The sequence below is a fragment of the Neoarius graeffei genome, chromosome 10 (genome assembly GCF_027579695.1).
Source record: "Neoarius graeffei isolate fNeoGra1 chromosome 10, fNeoGra1.pri, whole genome shotgun sequence".
NCBI classification, from domain to species: domain Eukaryota; kingdom Metazoa; phylum Chordata; class Actinopteri; order Siluriformes; family Ariidae; genus Neoarius; species Neoarius graeffei.
In genome coordinates this window covers 79,203,776-79,224,237 of record NC_083578.1, presented here as the reverse complement: position 1 = coordinate 79,224,237, position 20,462 = coordinate 79,203,776, and the positions used below count along the sequence as shown (strand labels likewise).

General features: G+C 46.3%; 1 protein-coding gene across 2 annotated transcripts in view; it reads right to left on the bottom strand.

Annotated features, from left to right (window-relative positions):
• The window catches only part of trim33 (tripartite motif containing 33), a 90,882-nt gene extending 88,096 nt beyond the window's left edge, over positions 1-2,786 (bottom strand). The window contains exon 1 of one of the 2 annotated variants that reach the window (XM_060932369.1): positions 2,075-2,786. In XM_060932369.1, coding sequence (XP_060788352.1) covers positions 2,075-2,747 — 673 coding nt within the window. In that variant the 5' untranslated portion in view covers positions 2,748-2,786. The remainder of the gene's footprint in view (positions 1-2,074) is intronic. The other variant, XM_060932366.1, reaches the window with a different exon arrangement.
• Between the last annotated feature and the right edge of the window lie 17,676 nt (positions 2,787-20,462).

The following is a 20,462-nucleotide window of genomic DNA, read 5'->3' as shown; positions in this document are numbered from 1 at the left end:
TATGGAAACGATAATGTGAGAGAAAATTAATCCACATTTTATGACCAATCAGGTGAGAACAGCACAGGCTAGCGTGAAATCAAAATAGTTTGTCTGCCCTGGATGTCCAGATATGATAGAGATATTATCAATACAGGAGAAAAATAATTATATTAAAGAAGAAGAAAAACCCTGACTGCTTTAGGACTGTCCGGTTGTTGACTTGCAGGTCATGACCGCTAGCTTTCAAACTCTCGCGGTTACCAGAGGACTAGTCCCCCACTGTAACCCTAGCTATGCAACAGGCGATTGGCCAAGGGTTACGGAAACGGAGATCGGCGCCACCCTATGCACCACATGGCGTGGGAAAGGACCACTCGTCAACATGCTAAACAAACCATTTTAAAACATCCTGGTTATTTCAGGATAACAAAACATCGCCATCATATAACCATCCAATTACTGACTTTCTAATCAAAGAATCCGACGTGTATCCGACCAAGAAGCCAGCACAGCTCCAAGACATCTCATCTCATATCATCTCTAGCCGCTTTATCCTGTTCTACAGGGTCGCAGGCAAGCTGGAGCCTATCCCAGCTGACTACGGGCGAAAGGCGGGGTACACCCTGGACAAGTCGCCAGGTCATCACAGGGCTGACACATAGACAAACAACCATTCACACCTACGGTCAATTTAGAGTCACCAGTTAACCTAACCTGCATGTCTTTGGACTGTGAGGGAACCCGGCGGAAACTCACGCGGACACGGGAAGAACATGCAAACCCCGTACAGAAAGGTCCTCGCCGGCCACGGGGCTCGAACCCGGACCTTCTTGCTGTGAAGGCCAATTTATGCTGACAACCCAGTCCTCGCAGATAGCATCGCAGACAGTGTCTGCGTAGCCCCCCCACCTTCGCAGACGCTCTGCGCGCACCTCCCAAAAATTGTGACCACCGCAGAAGCCTCGCAGACAGCGTCGCAGACAAGAGGGCTCCGATTGGTCCACTCTACATCCGCTGTACACGCACTTCCGCTTCCCTGCTTTCCCGGTTTGGTTTGTTTTCACGACCGCCATTTTTAGAAACACGAGCGAAGATGGAGCAGCGCGAAGAGCGGTTGATCGAGGAAGTACGTACATCTATACGACTCCAGTTCTAGTCATTATAAGTAACCGGAGGATAAACACTCCACTAACCACACCCACCAACTACTCCTAGAGATTTCGCGCCCCCTTGCCTTGTGGCAGTGAATAACATCGCGCACGCCTATTACTCCCCGCTCAACGATAAATTACAAATGTCTGCGAAAAGCTATCTGCGAAAGCCTTGTCGCAAGAGCATGCAGAGGCCTTGAGGCGACAGCGCAAACCACTACACCACCGTGCCGCCCGCTCCAAGACACGTCCAACCAATTAGGGAAGAAATCACACACACTGAAGAACATAGTTATAGGACAACCAACCAACGACGATCTGATCGATGCGGCACAATGCGAAGCAGAGTTCTCATTCCACCCTGAAGTTGATTAATTTCCAATAACAGCACGTCTCGAAGGCTTCCGCAGCTCTTTTGCCACCTGACAACGACAAAGCCGCTTTCTGTAACAGAAACATCTCGGCCTTTACAGAAACCATGATTATTAGACAGAGCTCCCATCTTGATGAGAATTAGTTACACTGTTACTATGGAAACGATAACAGAATGTTAAGAACAGAATCTTCTGACCAATCAGGTGACAACAGCACAGGCTAGTGTCAAATCAAAAGAGTTTGTCTGCCCAGATATGATCGAGGAGAAAAAAATAAATCTCTCTCATTAAAGGAGGAAAAAAAAAACACCTTAGTGCTTTAGGACTGTCCGGTTGTTGACTTGCAGGCCAGGATTGCTAGCTTAGCTTAGCCTGCTAGCTTTGTGACTCGTTATTTATGAGCAATAATTCATCCCAGAAGTTCCACTTGTGCGTTTTTAAAAAGCCTGTCATTTGTGATTACTGTCAAGTCAAGATCTGCGTTTACTGTTTTCTGGAAACCACCGGTTTGTTGTTTGTTTGTTTGGTTTTTCTTTCCTCTCTCTGGGTCTTTCCCCCTGCACTCACCGATATGCGTGTCCTGTCCGTGGGGACCGGCGACTCCCACGCTGATCTGTCTCTCGGGTTGAGGGATACACTTTAGGCAGAAAGAGTGCAGACATGGCAGGAGTTTAGGTTCGCAGTCACGGTTCTGGAGACTCTGTTTACACACGGCGCACGTATCCAGGAGGTTTAGCGGCACCGCGGATGAAGCCGAAGCAGCACCAGGTGCCGTTTCTGTACCGAGAGCTGGGGAAGACGTGCCCGCCACTGCGGCAGCGGGAGTGGCAGTGGCAGTGACGGTGGCCGTGGTGTCTACCGCAGGCACCGAGGGCTCCGTGCTTTCTGTATTCGAGTTACCGTCCGGGCTAACGTTAACGCTACTGCGGCTGGTGCTCGCTTCCCCTCCTCCTTCTGCCTCTTCTTCTCCTCCTCCCCCACCATCACCACCACCTCCTCCTCCTCCTCCATCAGCGGCAGAAGCGGTGTCAGCAACGGGCTCACTACTCTCGGTATTGGGTGTCGGCGTCTCCGGAGCGCTTTCCCGGGACTGTCCGTCGTCTTCGTCCTTCACGGCAGCGTCTGTACCGTTAGCCTCATCGGAATGTTCACCAGCAGCGTCTCCGTTAAGTGTTGTCGGAGGCTCTACCTCCATGCTAGCTGGGCTCTCTGTATCCTCTCGGCCTTTGTTATCCGCCATCTTTGCTCCTCTTTGAACCGCCTGACGTGACGTCCGCGCGTGCTGAGAAAATTCGCTGACTCTGACGTCATCACGCTGCAGTTTACGTCCGCCAACGTATGAGCCAGTGATTCATCCGAGACAAAACAAAATAAAAACTTTAGCGTTTCGTTAATAATAATAATAATAATAATAATAATAATACTTGTGAATCTTGCAAGGTTTTTTTTCCACAGTTCTGAAAAATAAATTTTTGTATATAATTAATTTAACCTTTTTTTTTAATATTAGCTTTGGTAACACAAAACCACCTTCCTTCACTAAAGTTAGCCCGAGTTACCATTTGTCGTAGCCTATCTGAAGTTACAAAATAAAAGTCTTATGCCAAGTCTGTCCGTCCATTATCTGTAGCCGCTTATCCTGTTCTGCAGGCAAGCTGGAGCCTATCCCAGCTGACTATGGGTGAGAGGCGGGGTACACCCTGGACAAGTCATCGCAGGGCTGACACATCGAGACAAAACAACCATTCACATTCACAGCTACGGTCAATTTCGAGCCACCAATTAACTCAATCACGCAGACAACATGCAAACTCTTTTCTCCGTGCTCTCACGGAAGGCGGTCGCATTTCTCTGCCTCTCCTCTCCCTTATCTTCCCTGCTTTGCTCCTCTTGTCTCGTCTGTCTACTGTCTATACTTTTGAGAGACTCTCTCCGCACTGCTCTCCAAACTAAAAAATCATGGAATTGATAAACTGGTCTCTTAACGCAACTGACACAATTTTCTCGACGAGAAGCCTGGGTTCGGGGGAACCAGCCTGTCCTGCCGGAACGTTCGCAGCTGGCTACACGATGGACGCGTGGGAGAAGTGGCGGGTCGTGTATCTGGCGGTTCTTTCTGTGGAGGACAATGAAGACATCTACCTATTCGGAACCATGATTACAGGTCTTTTGCTGATTGGATTAGGCATTGCCCTGGTTTATCGAGGGAATCAGAAAACGGTGTCAGCTGTCCAAAGCCCCATAAAGCTGCCCAACATGATTGAAGCGGTGGGCAGAGCTGTCGGCACTCAGACTGTGGCTATTCAGAACTTGAACCGCAACACAGATAACATCATGGAGAAGCTTTCGGCTTTGCAAAGGAAATGGATCGATTCGGAGACCAGAATGGACAAACAGAGTAGTCGTGTAAAAGAATGTGTCTACTCACCCCAAGACCAAACAGTCCCAATCTTATCTGCTTTCGGCTCCCTCAGACAGCACTGGCCTCGGCCAAGGCCGTTGCTGGAACAACAACTCCCCCTGAAGATCACTGCAGTGAGACGCTCTTGCATTCCTTCCCCCACTTCCCATGGTCACCACTTTTACCCCCAGTGTGACAAGCGGGTGCGCGATCAGCATCGTCATGGCTGCAGGAACGGACGGCTGCTTGCTTGCGCTGGGTTACCTCTACCTCCACCCCTACCTCCTGTGTCTATGTGTCAGCCCTGTGATGACCTGGCGACTTGTCCAGGGTGTACCCCGCCTTTCACCCGTAGTCAGCTGGGATAGGCTCCAGCTTGCCTGTGACCCTGTAGAAGGATAAAACGGCTAGAGATAATGAGATGAGATTATTTAATCCATCCATCCATTATCTGTAGCCACTTATCCTGTTCTACAGGGTCGCAGGCAAGCTGGAGTCTATCCCAGCTGACTATGGGTGAGAGGCGGGGTACACCCTGGACAAATCACCAGCTCATCGCAGGGCTGACACATCGAGACAAACAACCATTCACACCTACGGTCAATTTAGAGCCACCAATTAACTCAATCACGCAGACAACATGCAAACTCCACACAGAAAGGCCCTTGCCAGCCACTGGGCTCGAACCCAGGACCTTCTTGCTGTGAGGCGACAGTGCTAACCGCTACACCACCGTGCCACCCTTATGTCAAGTTTATTTCTATAGCACTTTTAACAATAAACATTGTCGCAAAGCAGCTTTACAGAATTTGAACATGAGCTAATTTTATCCTTAATCTATCCCCAGTGAGCAAGCCTGTTGCGATTGTGGCAAGGAAAAACTCCCTCAGACGACATGAGGAAGAAACCTTGAGAGGAACTAGACTCAAAAGGGAACCCATCCTCATTTGGGCAACAACAGACAACATGACAATAACATTAACAGATTTAACATGAAGTCAGTTTCGTTGATGTTATAAACTCTTCACTGTTGGAAACTTGAGTGCAAAACTGTTCATGACAACTGCAGTCCTAAAGTTAGCAAGTCAACTGTAGTCCTCAGTCTTCAAAGCATTACTGTAAGTGTCCAGAGCATCTTCCAAGTGCGACTTTCACACTTGGGTTGGAAAAGTATAATTTAAACTTTAGAAGGAGAAAGAAAACAGTGAATAAAATTATTTTCTTTCCTTATCCATGCTTGTTGAGGGTAGCTGGGGTCAGAGGACAGGGTCTCAGCCATGTTACAGCACCACTAGAACAAACAGGGTTAAGGGCATAACAGTAGTAGCTTAGCAGTGCTGGGGCTTGAATCAGTAACCTGGAGCCTTAAACAATGGGCCACCACTTGAATCACTGAAAAACATTAAACGCATAGCCATCTGCTTTATGAGGTGAAAGACATGATGGCCATCTCGGCTATTAATCTCAAATGGTGGCATAGTGGTGCAGTAGGTACTGTAAGCATTGCTGCCTCACAACTCCAGAATGCCTGGTTTGGTTGTGAGTACTGACTGTAAAAACCATGGACAGCATTATTTTATTGGCTCTGTCAGTCTTTAGTAGACCATGGATGCGCCCAATTGAGGTCTCAGTCGGACGTAGAGCATCGTCGACTGTGGCTACACAAGCCGATTCGTGAGTGACAGTCCTTTGCACAGCAGCTGCACACAAAGGCATGGAGCCATGCCATCCATTTTTTTTTTAAGTCATTGGTCCTGAGCTTGGGTTACTGTCAGTGTGGACTTTTGCATGTTCTCCCCATGTCCAGGCAAAAAGCCATACCAGTTACTTTACTTTTGGGTTGGGGCAAAGAAATCAGGGCTGTCAGAAAAGAGGGGCAGTTACGTACGTGTGGTACGGCGCCTGCACCGTGTCCTGCTGCAAGACTCTGCAGCGCATCGTGAGAGCAGCTGAGAGGATCATTGGTGTCTCTCTTCCCTCTCTATCGGATATCTATAACTCCCGCCTCACCCACAAAGCCATCAGGATTGCAGGTGACCCCACCCACCCATCTCACAGCCTCTTCAGTCTGCTGCCATCGGGGAGGAGACTGCGGAGTCTCCGGGCCAAAACCAGCAGGCTCAAGGACAGTTTCTTTCACCAGGCAGTCAGGAGGCTCAACTCCCTCCCTGTTCTGCCCCTCCTCCCCCCTCTGCCCCCTGCCACAGATTCTGCTCGCACACCCCCTGCCCCCCTTCAGCATCTGACATGTCACCCTCACAGTTTCCCCCCCAACACACACACACACACACACACACACACACTCTCAACATTCATTAACACACTGAGCTCAGGGACTGCACATTTCACTTTACCTCGCTCATTTGCACTATTCCGCACTACCTCACCTTAACAGCTATAAGTTTATTGTTTATACTGCTTATTTCATGTTTACCTGCTGTACCTCAAGTGCCCTTGACTGTTTTTTTGCTCCAATTTGTGTGTGCGTGTGTGTGTGTGTGTACTGTATGAGTGTTTTTAGTCTATGTCTAGTTCTTATCTAGAGTGTTTATACTGTTTGTATTGTTTATTTCAATTATTCTATTTTTTATTTATTGCATTGCCTGTTTGCACTGTCTGTCCCTGTCTTATTGTTTATTTAGTCTATGTCTTGTTTATTTAGTCTATGTCTAGTTCTTATCTAGAGTGGGTCAGAGAGGACTGAAATTTCATCTGTCCTGTATGTCGAGCATGTGTAGCATATTTGACAATAAAGTTGACTTGACTTGACTTACAGTTGTTCACATATTTCACAAATGCAGTATTAGTCCCTGTATTAGCATAGTAGCTACGATTTTACAATGTTGGTAAATTGCTGTTGAAACTTGTAAAATAATTCAAAGTTGGCCATCCAGCAAACGCGTTAAAAAAATCGGAGGGTTTGAGTTCACACCTCTTTTTGACCCATTGATGAATGTTAATGAGAAGTACATTAGGGCTCATTGCTGAAACTACCACTTGTCAGGGAAAGGTAGTCGATGGATGCAAGTGCAGAAGTAATGTTTATTAATAATAGTGAAAACACACAGGCTCAAGCTCCATCTGTACATCATTCTGGTCCTGGTCAGGACCCAGTGATGAGATGATGACATCTTCATAGCCGGGCGGTGGCGGGACAATGACGTCTTCATAGCCGGGCGGTGGCGGGGTGACAACGTTTTCATAGCTGGGTGGCGGTGGGGAGACGACTTCATAGCCGAGCAAGGCAGAGGCCACCCCGTCATCCTCTGGCACTGGTTCTGGAACTGTCACTGGCTCTGATTCTGGTATTGGCTCTATTGCAGGTTCTGGTACTGGCTTTTGCACTGGAGATGGTTCTAGTTCTGATTCTGGTTCAGGTGCTGGCTCTGATGCAGGCTCCAGCTCTTGCACTGGTTCTAGCTCTGGTTCCAGTTCAGGCACTGGTTCAGGTGCTGGCCTTTGCTCAGGCTCTGGTGCTGGCTCTGGTGCTGGTAGTGACTCTGGCTCATGCTCTGGTTCTGGTTTAGGTGCTGGCTCTGAAGCAGGCTCCAGCTCTTGCACTATCTCAGGCTCTGGCTCTTGCACTAGCTCAGGCTCTAGTTCTGGTTCAGGCGCTGGCTCTGGCTCAGGCTCTGGTGCTGGCACTGGACCTGGAACGATGGCCTCCTCTGCTGCCACTGCATCAGCCACTGGAGTGATAGCCCCCTCCCAAAAATTTTTATAGGGGTCCTCCTTCTCTAAAGACTCATAAATGTACCAGAGGATGACCTGAAAATCATGTGAGCTCCAAAAGCACGGGTGCTCTACTCTCATGAGGGACTCGGCCCATCAGCGTGCTCGTCCAGTCAGCCAGGAAATTATGCATCTTACCCAGATGGGTTCTGGAGACTCAGGTTCTTCAAGGTCCACATAAAAGGCGCCACTGGATCCACAAGAGTGATCATAGGGTGTGGGAGTGTATACTCCAGTATGCTGCCAGAAAAACAAGGCTCAGGGCATGGCGTACTGGAACCCTTCTGCTACATCCATTGTTTGGTGAGATATTCTGTCAGGGAAAGGTAGTAGATGGATGCAAGCGCAGAAGTAATATTTATTAATAATAATGAAAACACACAGGCAAACGATCCAAATCGACAGGCAAGATCATAAATTGGAGACGAGCAAAGGGTCGGACGAGGCACAAACAGAATATCACAGGCACAGAGAAAAATGGAAACAAGGAACAGGAACAAGGAACAGAAAATATAAGGCTCAGTAATGCATACTAATGTAACGTAATACTTCGCACTGGTTGTGTGTAGACACAGTCCTTATATAGGAGCGTAGATTGCGTCATAATCATGTGCAGGTGAGCATACGGTAGTTAACAGTGCGCGTGCGAGAGTCTGTTGGCGCGCGCAGTCCAGAGCGCACCTGAGAATCCCACTGGTGTGCGCACCAAAGCGCGCAGGACTGACACCACTCCATTGGCGCACACTCCTCAGATCCTGTAGATTTGCCTTGAAGGAATGATTCAAAACTGTATCACCTTACAGTAATACTGTACTTCTAAGTGAAACAGTAGGGTATTTACTTTAAAACTAACTGTTTAGATTTACTATATTAAAAATACAGGTACAGTCAGTACACCTTTCATTACTGAGATTCAAATCTTTTATTTTTTCAATAAGAAGAAGCCTTGATTTCTCATGTGTACATTCAAGCACAGCAAAATTCCTCCTCTGCATTTAACCCAACCGAAGCAGTGAACACATAGTACACACATATCCAGAGCAGTGGGCAGCTATGCTACAGCACCCGGAGGTTAGGTGCCTTGCTCAAGGGCTCTTAAACCATGATACAGAGAGGGGGGATAGTGCTGTTCATTTACTCAACTCCTACCAATCCCGGGAATCAAACCAGCAACCCTTAGGGTCAAAGGCTGCTTCTCAAACCTTCAGGCCATAGCTGCCCTCATACTTTGTACTGTATGTCCACCTTTATTTTTGATGACAGACTCAATCCTCCCTGGCATGGAGAATACCAGTGTTGCACAAATTTCTGGATTGATATTCTGTCATTCTTCAGAGATAATATTTTTTCAGCTGCTCTTTGCTAAAGCAGCTATGTTGCTCTACTTTTCTCTTTAAAATACCCCAAAGGTGTTCAATTGAACTTGAGTCAGGCGACATTCTTGGTCAGGTCATAGTTTTCATTTTTTTCTTCTTTAAAACCTCTTGCGCAATTTTGGCAGTTTGCTTTGGATCATTATCAAGCTGGAATATTCCTCTTCTGCCAAGCCTCTGGAGACTGGGAGACATCTTGTCAGCCAGTATTTTGTTATATCCACAGGCGTTCATGGTGCCATGGATAAATGTCATCTCCCCAACACCTTTTGCACTCATCAGCCCTGTGTCATCACACTCCCACTTCCGTGCTTCACTGTCAGGATTATACATTCACTGTGGTAGTCCTGACCAAGTTCACACCAAACACGCTGGAGCCAATCTGAGCTGAACAAGCTTATCTTGGTTTCATCTAACCACAGAATGTGCTCATCAGATTTTGTCTCGTGTTCTTTAGCTAAGTTTAATCTTGCAGTTTTGTGCCAAATTGTTCTGTGCCAAAGTGTTTTTTTCTTGGACACTGTCCATAGAGGTCAGCGTTATGCAATGTCCTTCGCACTGTTTGAGCTGTTACAGAAATTCAGATTTACAGCGATAACCTTTGTGCTACATCCAAAGCACATTCTTGCCTGTTTTTGAGAGCTAGATTGTGCAGCTAGTGCATTGTCCATGAGGTCATTTTAGGAGGATGGCCATTGCGGCTTGGATTAATGGTACTATGGCTCGTTCTATATGTCCTAATTACTGCTGTAACTGTGTTTCGGCTGATTTTTAGTTAGTCGTTGATCTTCCTGTATCCTTTTCCATCTTTATGAAGTCTTACAATCAGATTTTTCAGGTCCTTTCGCAATTCCTTTCCATGTGGACCTATGATGCAGACATACAGATAGCCATACCCCATAGGTCCAAAATTGAGAAAGTTCTGGTGTTCACAGGTCATTTTATAACCATGATCATGCAATTAGCCGAACTGGAAATCACAGATGTACTCAGGAGGTGGCAGGGTGATGCAGTGGTTTGCACTGTCGCCTCATAGCAAGAAGGTGCTCCAGTTTCCTCTCACAGTCCAAAGACATGGGATAAGTGCCCATATGTCTGAATGTGAGTCAAATCAAGTTTATTTTATAGTGCTTTTAACAATAGACATTGTTGCAAACCAGCTTTACAGAATTTTAATGACTTTAAACATGAGCTAATTTTATCCCTAATCTATCCCCAATGAGCAAGCCTGTGGCGACAGTGACAAGGAAAAACTTCCTCAGATGACATGAGGAAGAAACCTCAAGAGGAACCAGACTCAAAAGGGAACCCATCCTCATTTGGGTGAGAAATAAACTTAATGCTTTCCGAAATCAGCTCCAAAAATCACAAGTTAGTTATGGCTGCGTTCTTGCCCAAACTGGGAATCACATCATCAGTTTTTCTCTAGCTAACCAGACACAAGGTATACCGCCACTCTTGTCAGAGCAGTTGGGGGTTAGACGCCTTGTTCAAGGGCACTTGAGCCAGTCCTGCTGGTTCAGGGAATTGAACCAGCGACCTTTTGGTCCCAAAGCTGTTTCTGAAACCATTCGGCCATGGCTTCTACTCACTGTGAGTGTGAATGGTTGGTCATCTCTGTGTTAACCCTGCGATCGATTGGTGACCTACCCAGGTTATATCCTTCCTCTCATCCAAAGTCAGCAGGGATTGGCTCCAACTTCCTCCGTGACCCTGATGGATCTTCTTCATTCGGCTGCTCCCGTTCGGAGCGACACAGTGCCACAGCGACACAATTTGGTATAGGTTTTACCCTGATGCAACCCTCCTTAATCTATCTAGGCTTGGGACTAGCACTAACTATGCTCTGGCTTGTGCAACCCCAGTGGCTGGGTATTTTACCTAATCTGCATGTCGTTGAACTGTGGGGGAAACTGGAGCACTTGGAGGAAACCCATGTAGACACAGGGAGAACATGCAAACTCCATACAGAAAGGCCCCTATCGGCCATGAGGTTTGAACCTGGAACCTTCTTGCTGTGAGCCAATAGTGCAAACCACTGCACCACCATGCCACACCCCCGTATTGTCAATATAGTCTTTCTAATTTATTTGTTTTTGATTGCTCCTATAAGGAAATACCCTACTTTTCAACTTAGAAATAATGCAATTATTGAGAGGTGATACAATTTTGAATCATTTGACATTTAAGTGATATTGCACAGGGGTGTACTCACTTCTGTTGTATACTGTATATTCAATCATCTGGTATATTAGTCAAATAGTATCAAAACTCACAGAGCTACAATATGATGATTGGCTCACTTATCAGTTATTCTTATGATTTACATTTTACTTCTTTGTTCAAATTGTACTTTTGCAAACACAGCAGGGAATAAAGGCTTTATTTGATTTAGCTCGCTAGCGAGCATTTTCCTAAAAAAAAAAATTAGCATGAAAGTTTGAAATAAATCTGATGCAGTCCTGTGGATCTGTGCCCAAAGCTCAGCTAGACAGATTTTAACTCTGATAGTTCTTCCAAGTTCTTCCCTGCAGTAGGACATAAATCCTCACAATATGGAAGTCTTTATAACGGATATGTGCTGGGACTCTTCCTCTTCAAACAAGCTGGAAGGAACATGTTAAAGTAAGAATAAAACAGATTGCAAATGTGGAAGTGGCTAGGGGAAGTGAGGAAAACCGAAATTTTTCTAAACTATAAAAGGAAGATTTGATTGTATTTATTTCCTGGTGGAAACGTTGCATGAATATGACAAGTCACAAATCTGTTCTTGCAGTCAATTTTTATTTAATCTTTACAGTACAGAGTGGAGGAAAGAGAATGGTCGCTCAGTATCACAAATGATTCATCCAGAGTCATTGATCCAAAGAGTTCAACTTTGGTTTCATCAGAATAGAGAACTTCATATATGTATCTAAAATGTCAAGTAGGTGTACACCAAATAACCAGTTACAGTGAACGGTGAATGGTTACATCAGAACTATTTTAAGGGTTCGCTAAATTGCCTATGACAACTTTTCCTAATATAACTAATGAGAATAATCTCTGTTATACAGGGTGTTTCAAATTTTTTTTAAATATATCATTTCACAGGGCGGCACAGTGGTGTAGTGGTTAGCGCTGTCGCCTCACAGCAAGAAGGTCCGGGTTCGAGCCCTGTGGCCGGCGAGGGCCTTTCTGTGCAGAGTTTGCATGTTCTCCCCGTGTCCGCGTGGGTTTCCTCCGGGTGCTCCGGTTTCCCCCACAGTCCAAAGACATGCAGGTTAGGTTAACTGGTGACTCTAAATTGACCGTAGGTGTGAATGTGAGTGTGAATGGTTGTCTGTGTCTATGTGTCAGCCCTGTGATGACCTGGTGACTTGTCCAGGGTGTACCCCGCCTTTCGCCCGTAGTCAGCTGGGATAGGCTCCAGCTTGCCTGCGACCCTGTAGGACAGGATAAAGCGGCTAGAGATAATGAGATGAGATATAATTTCACAATCTAATAACTTTGCCAATTCTCGTTCAGTTGACCTCAAATTTTAACAGCATGTGTGGAAACAGGTAAAAATGTTATCTCATCTCATCTCATTATCTCTAGTCGCTTTATCCTGTTCTACAGGGTCGCAGGCAAGCTGGAGCCTATCCCAGCTGACTACGGGTGAACGGCGGGGTACACCCTGGACAAGTCACCAGGTCATCACAGGGCTGACACATAGACACAGACAACCATTCACACTCACATTCACACCTACGGTCAATTTAGAGTCACCAGTTAACCTAACCTGCATGTCTTTGGACTGTGGGGGAAACCGGAGCACCCGGAGGACATGCAAACTCCGCACAGAAAGGCCCTCGCTGGCCACTGGGCTTGAATCCAGGACCTTCTTGCTGTGAGGCGACAGCGCTAACCACTACACCACCGTGCCGCCCCGTACTAGTACCAATTACAGTTAATAAACAGAGTTTTGTGATATGTTGGTAAACAGTGCAGTGTGGAATGTTTAGGTGTTAGAGCTAAGAAGTCTGATGACCTGATAATAAAAACTGCTCTTGAGTCTAGTAGTCTGTGCAGCCATGTTTCTGTATTGCGTACCAGATGGTAACAAGGAGAACAGCTGGTGTGCTGGGTGACTGTGGTCCTTAATGATGCTGTGTGCCTTCTGCAGGCACTGTTGGAGGTAAATGTCCCGAATGGCAGGGAAACTCTTGCCAATGATGTGCTGCACCGCCTCCACTACCCTCAGTAGTGATTTCTGGCTGTAGGCAGACGAGCTACCATACTGTAATGCAGCCTGTTAGCAAGCTCTCAACTGTACACCTGTAGAAGTTTGCGATGATGTTGGCGTTCATACCAAACTTCTTCAGCCTCTTCAGGAAGTAGAGCTGCTGATGAGCTTTCCTGTCCACAGTGTCCGTGTGTGTTGTCCAAGAAAGATCCTCTGTGATGTTCTCACCAAGGAACTTGAAGCTGCTGACCTTTTTGACATAGATGAGCCAGTGTGTCCTCCCTTGCTGTCTCATGTGGTCCACTCCACTATCATCTCCTTAGTTTTACTGACGTTGAGAGAGAGGTTGTTGTGCTGGCACCAGCTGGTTAATGCCTTCACTTCCTCTCTGTATGCTGTCTCATCATCATCTGTAATGAGGCCCAAGATGGTTGTGTCATCAGTAAAGTTAATGATGATGTTGGAACTGTGTTTAGCAGTACAGTCGTGAGTGAACGAGGAGTTTATTATTTATTAATAACATACGAATTAATGACCTTTACAGAGAAATCACACAAATTTCCCCCGTGAATAATCACATGTGACACTTCACATATTAACACATGATGCCACATGCCTATTTGTCATGACACATGAAAAGCAGATGTTCACATATGAAATGCACATGGTTTTTAGCCCAGGGTAGGATTTCCAGAAGGAAGTTTTCAGTAGAAAACAATAAACGAGACCGTCAATGATGTCGTAGCTCACTCCGACCCCGTCTCGTCCAGAAGGAACGATCTAAAGTGGGCCACCTTGCGCAATAAATGTTGCAAGCTATATACACTATGTACAAGCTATATATAGAAGCAATATACACCCTAGGAATACCGACCTGTTTGCCAGAAAGAATCCAAATTGGTGAGGAATTGACCAAAAAGAAGTGATTTTTGTTGATCTGCTCATTAAGGCTTAATTAATCCATCCATCCATCCATCCATCCATCCATTATCTGTAGCTGCTTATCCTGTCCTACAGGGTCGCAGGCAAGCTGGAGCCTATCCCAGCTGACTATGGGCGAGAGGCGGGGTACACCCTGGACAAGTCGCCAGGTCATCTCAGGGCTGACACACAGAGACAAACAACCATTTACACTGCATGTCTTTGGACTGTAGGGGAAACCGGAGCACCCAGAGGAAACCCATGCAGACACGGGGAGAACATGCAAACTCCACACAGTAAGGCCCTCGCCGGCCGCTGGGCTCAAACCCAGAACCTTCTTGCTGTGAGGCGACAGTGCTAACCACTACACCACTGTGCTTAATTAGTCCATAACTTTATTAATAATTGTAACTAAGCAAATCTGGGTAGAAGTTATGTGCACCCTAGGTACCCCTACCTTCATGCCAGAAAAAATCAAAATCGGTGAAGAAATGAGGGAGAAGAAGCAATTTGTGTGGAAACTGCTCATTAGGGCTTAATTACTCCATATCTTCATTATTAATTGCAATTATGCAAATTTGAGTGGAAGCTATATGTACCCCAGGCAGACCTACCTTCCTGGCCAAAAGAAGAAAAATTGGTGAAGAATTGAGAGAGAAGAAGTGATTTTCATAAAATGTGAACGACGGACGATGGCATAAACTCATTGCCTGTCAGCCAGATGAGATAATAAACCGACACATGCTGATGCAAACTCAGTTAAACCATGTCATAATTTCCAAGTATGTGTCTGAGAAATTCTATGAGATTCGATAAACGAATTCAAGCTTGTTCATTATTTGCCTAAATGTTTTACATCACTTGCATAACTATCTATTCTGAATCTATTTTGTGCATGCTTTCTCATTTGCATGACAAATGTTTGAGGTTCCTGGCAACTTGTCCAGGGTGTACCCCGCCTTTCGCCCGTAGTCAGCTGGGATAGGCTCCAGCTTGCCTGCGACCCTGTAGAACAGGATAAAGCGGCTAGAGATAATGAGATGAGATGTTTGAGGTTTTATTTTTAATCCACTGTAGCTCAATAATGATGCTCTACAAAACAGGACAGATCTTAGTTTTGATAAGCTGGTTCGTGCTGCAGCTTCATATTATACTCACGACCACCAAAGTAGTAAATGAGAACCTCAGTCCTAAACTAATGACTGTAATTACCAGAACTTCCCAAATGTCATAGAAAGCTTTATTTTGTTGCAACTGACTTCTGCAATCATAACGTGCTCTTGTTGTTTTAAAACTCTCCAGATTTTTTATGTGACAGTTATGGATGTTTTGTGGAGGCCAAAGTTGTTAGCCAATGGACAAACCTTCAGCACTCAAGTAAGTGTTGAGGATACTTGAAGGCTCCAAGGAAGATGTTAGCAAATAAGATAGGAAATGAATTCTGGTGGTGGCACGGTGGTGTAGCGGTTAGCACTGTCGCCTCACAGCAAAAAGGTTCCGAGTTCAAACCTCACGGTCAATAGGGGCCTTTGTGTGTGGAGTTTTCATGTTCTCCCCGTGTCTGTGTGGGTTTCTTCCGGGTGCTCTGGTTTCCCCCACAGTTCAAAGACATGCAGGTTAGGCTAATTGGTGGCTCTAAATTGACAGTGAGTGTGAATTGTTGTGTGTCTCTTTTGGCCCTTTTCCACTACCCTTTTTCAGCTCACTTCAGCTCGCTTCAGCTCACTTCAGCCCGACACGGCTCGCGTTTCAACTATCTAAGAACAGCACGACTCAGCTCGCTTCAGCCCTGCTCAGCCCCCAAAACTTGCACGGTTTTGGAGTGGGGCTGAAGCGAGCCAAACCGAGCTGAGTGAGGCTAGGGGCGTGAGGAGACACTCCCCTGTGCACTGATTGGTGAAGAGGAGTGTCCTCACACGCCCACACACGCCCCGCGAGCACGCTGGGATCTGTAAACCCGGAAGAAGAATAATTATGAATTACGAGAATTATGAAGCCTTATGCGCCTCGCCTCATCTATACGCTCTTGCCAGTATCTGTTGGCATTGTCGGTGACAACAAGCCACAGCACCAAGACCAGCAACACTAACGACTCCATGTCCTCCATGTTTATTGTTTACTCTCCGGGTCGTGAGACTACCGCTTAAAAGGTCACTGATGTCACTGTTTGCGCCGCCTAACGACATCACCTGACGTCCACCCACTTTCGCTAACTCCACCCAATGTGTCCACCCACTTCCAGCCAGCACGGTTCAGCGCGGTTGTAGTCGAAATGCAACGCCAACAGCCCCACTCAGCTCGACTCAGCCCAACTCAGCACAGCACGGCTCAGCCCAACTCAGCCGCGTTGGTAGTGGAAAAGCGGCATTTGTGTCAACCCTGCGATGATCTGGCGACTTGTCCAGGGTGTACCCCGCCTCTCGCTCATAGTCAGCTGGGATAGGCTCCAGCTTGCCCACGATCCTGCACAGGATAAGTGGTTATGGATTATGGATAATGGATGTATGGAATATAAAACTGGGTGGCATGGCAGTGTACTGATTAGCACTGCTGCCTCACAACAAAAAGGTTCTGGGTTCGAGCCCAGTGACCGACGGGGGCCTTTCTGTGTAGAGTTTGCATGTTCTCCCCGTGTCTGCGTGGGTTTCCCCCCACAGTCCAAAGACATGCAGGTTAGGTTAATTGGTGGCTCTAAATTGACCATGAGTGTGAATTGTTGTTTGTCTCGACGTGTCAGCCCTGCAGTGATCTGGCGACTTGTCCAGGGTGTACCCCGCCTCTCACCCATAGTCAGCTGGGATAGGCTCCAGCTTGCCCGTGACCCTGCACAAGACAAGCGATTACAGATGATGGATGAATTCTGGCCCATTTCATCTGCTTCACATATTTCTTTGGAAAGACAGTAATGAATACACCAAAGTTGGCTGCCAACTCTTGCTTGATGAGATCATATGTTTAGAGCTGGGCTGCTTTCAACCCATAATGTATTGGATTTGATCCATTTTCGGCCCCAAAACATCAAAAATGAACATATTTACTGTTGAGAAACATTTGGTCCACAGTGCACTTTGCCATTACTTTAAATGACTCTGGTTAAGTGCTGAAACTCAACCAAATTTGGCCTAGATTTCTATGTTATATGGGGTAAGAGATCCAACCATGACATTACTGTCAAGTGGGCGCAACATGAAGTCTTTGATGCATCAAATCCGTGCAATCGTTTATTCATATGACGAATGGCTTTATCTCGGTCTAGGTGGCGGTGGATCCAGTGCCATTACGAGACACGAGGCACCATGCACACACGTTCACTCCCACACTCATTCACACCTCAGAGCAATTTAATGAAAGATAATGTGATGCACCTAGTAACATGTTATTGTCTGTTATAGATCATCGTCCTGAGGACTCTTCACCAGAATGCTTATTTGGCTGAGAAGATATCCTGAACCGGGTGGCACGGTGGTGTAGTGGTTAGCGCTGTTGCCTCACAGCAAGAAGGTCCGGGTTCGAGCCCCGTGGCCGGCGAGGGCCTTTCTGTGCGGAGTTTGCATGTTCTCCCCGTGTCCGCGTGGGTTTCCTCCGGGTGCTCCGGTTTCCCCCACAGTCCAAAGACATGCAGGTTAGGTTAACTGGTGACTCTAAATTGACCGTAGGTGTGAATGTGAGTGTGAATGGTTGTCTGTGTCTATGTGTCAGCCCTGTGATGACCTGGCGACTTGTCCAGGGTGTACCCCGCCTTTCGCCCGTAGTCAGCTGGGATAGGCTCCAGCTTGCCTGCGACCCTGTAGAACAGGATAAAGCGGCTAGAGATAATGAGATGAGATGAGATGAGATGAGATATCCTGAACCACAAAACTCCAAACCCACTGAATGGCTATTAGCAGTGCTTTGACTGTAGAGGTCACACAAGGCTGTCGTGAGCTTCACTGTGAAACATACAGTAAATGTGTGTAATAAACATGCAATAGACCTTAATCTTTCGAAAAGCTGAAGAAATTGGAGAAGTGGTGAATCTGATGCTGAGCCCAACCTCAGACATAAAGATCTTCATGGGTGGCACTTATTTACTCGAGCTTTTACTCTTTCTGCAACTCCATTATGTGCTTTCTTTTTGTCTCTAAATATTTTTTTTTATTCCCAAGAATGCATCTTCCTAATGATGCTTAGAACAATTGAAGTACAAGTGACCGTTTTATTGAAATAGCTGCATGCTTTGTCTTTGCTATTTTCAAGTACTTTCTTTTTTTTGTTTCTAACTGCGTTTTCATTTGTTGAGAAGGATGCAGTGAAATCCTTCTATAAGAAAAAGCTTTCATGTAAAAAAGAAAAAAAAAGGTCACCCTAGAGGTCAAGCTGTGTTTATATGACCAGAATGAATAATTTCTCCTTTCCAGTGGTGAGACACTTTAACGTAATTAAACATTACGGTAATTTTACTGTAATGGATCGAAACTTAAAGTGTTTGTATTGCGAGTTGTTCAATCAGGGAAGCTTAAGGGAAAAGGCCTCATTCACATTCTCAGCAAACACTTGGAATGAAGGTTGGTTACTTTACTGGTATTTAGCTCTTATCCAGAGCTAAATACAACATACCCAGAGCAGCCTGGGGAGCAGTTGGGGGTTAGGTGCCTTGCTCAAGGGCACTTCAGACATTCCTGCTGGTCCAGGGAATCAAACCGGCAATCTTTTGGTCCCAAAGCTGCTTCTCTAACCATTAAGTCATGGTTTCCTGTTTGCTTTGGCAACAAAGTTACATCAAGAACCATTTGTGATATCGACTGGTTTCACCTCCTAAACCCTCAGATGCACTTTGCTTGCACAGCTGATGAAGATGTCTGTCTGAAACATCCTGTTTCTTTGGAAACTGTGTGTACTGAGTTGCAATTTTCACTACCTCAACATGCATCACTGAAGTGGACTGGAGTTACTTTGGATTTTTTGCTCAGATAGTCAGTATGCAGTATTGTGCAAAAGTCTGAGGCACAATTCATGTATTTAGTCAGTCAGTCATCTTCAGTAATCTTTTTATATTCTGGTTAGCATCGCAGGGATTCTGGAGCTTAGCCCAGAAGTGCAAGGTGTGAGAATTCACCCCAGACGGGACACCAGTCCATTGCCAGGCACCATAGAGGGATGCATTCACTTGAGATGGAACTACAATGGTTGAGATTTCTAGTCACTCTGCAAAAGTCTGGTTTGAGATCTTCCACCTGATAGATAATGTCAGAAAGCTGTTCCAGTCCATCAAAATATTGCGGGATGAGCTCTGGAGTGGCACAATCGAAAAATGTTCATCCTATCGTCCGGTCATCAGTGGCTAAAAGTCCAAGAGAGTGAAATTGGCCATGCTTTCTGGATGGAAGGGGTGGAATACTCCGTTTACCCCTCTTGATTACAGCAACACTAGCCAGTCATGGGCATTTGTGAGCTCATGCATGCAGAAGAGCATGGATAGTGCTTTCCTCTAAGGCCAAGTTTACATTAGACCGTATCTGTCTCATTTTCTTCGCGGATGCACTGTCCGTTTACATTAAAACGCCTGGAAACGCCGGGAAACGGGAATCCGCCAGGGTCCACGTATTCAATCCAGATCGTGTCTGATCCGGTGCTGTGTAAACATTCAGAATACGCGGATACGCTGTGCTGAGCTCTAGCTGGCGTTGTCATTGGACAACGTCACTGTGACATCCACCTTCCTGATTTGCTGGCGTTGGTCATGTGACGCGACTGCTGAAAAATGGCGCGGACTTCCGCCTTGTATCACCTTTCATTAAAGAGTATAAAAGTATGAAAATACTGCAAATACTGATGCAAATACTGCCCATTGTGTAGTTATGATGGTCTTTAGGCTTGCCATCCTTCCACTTGCAAGTGGTAAGTGACTTGCGCACAGCGGCTCAGTCCCGAATCACTGCTCATGCGCTTCACTCGCGTGCTCTGTGAGCTGCGCAGGGCCGGAGTGCGCACCCTCCAGAGGGCACTCGCTGTTCAGGGCGGAGTGATTTGGAGCGCAGCCGCTGAGGAGGAATCGATGAGCCGCACTGACACATTTCAACTTACGTGCCGAATTAGTCATGTGATTAGCGTATCCATGTATTGGCGTTGCTGTGTGCACGCGAATCGTGTATTGGCGTTGCTGTGTGCACGCTAATCATTTTTAAAAACGTTAATCTGATGATCCGCTGATACGGTCTAATGTAAACCCCACCTAAGTGTATTGGGGAAGCCAGAGAAGGTCAGAGAAGTAGCGTTGGGACCAAAAGGTTGCCAGTTCGATTCCCTGGACCAGCAGGAATACCTGAAGTGCCCTTGAGCAAG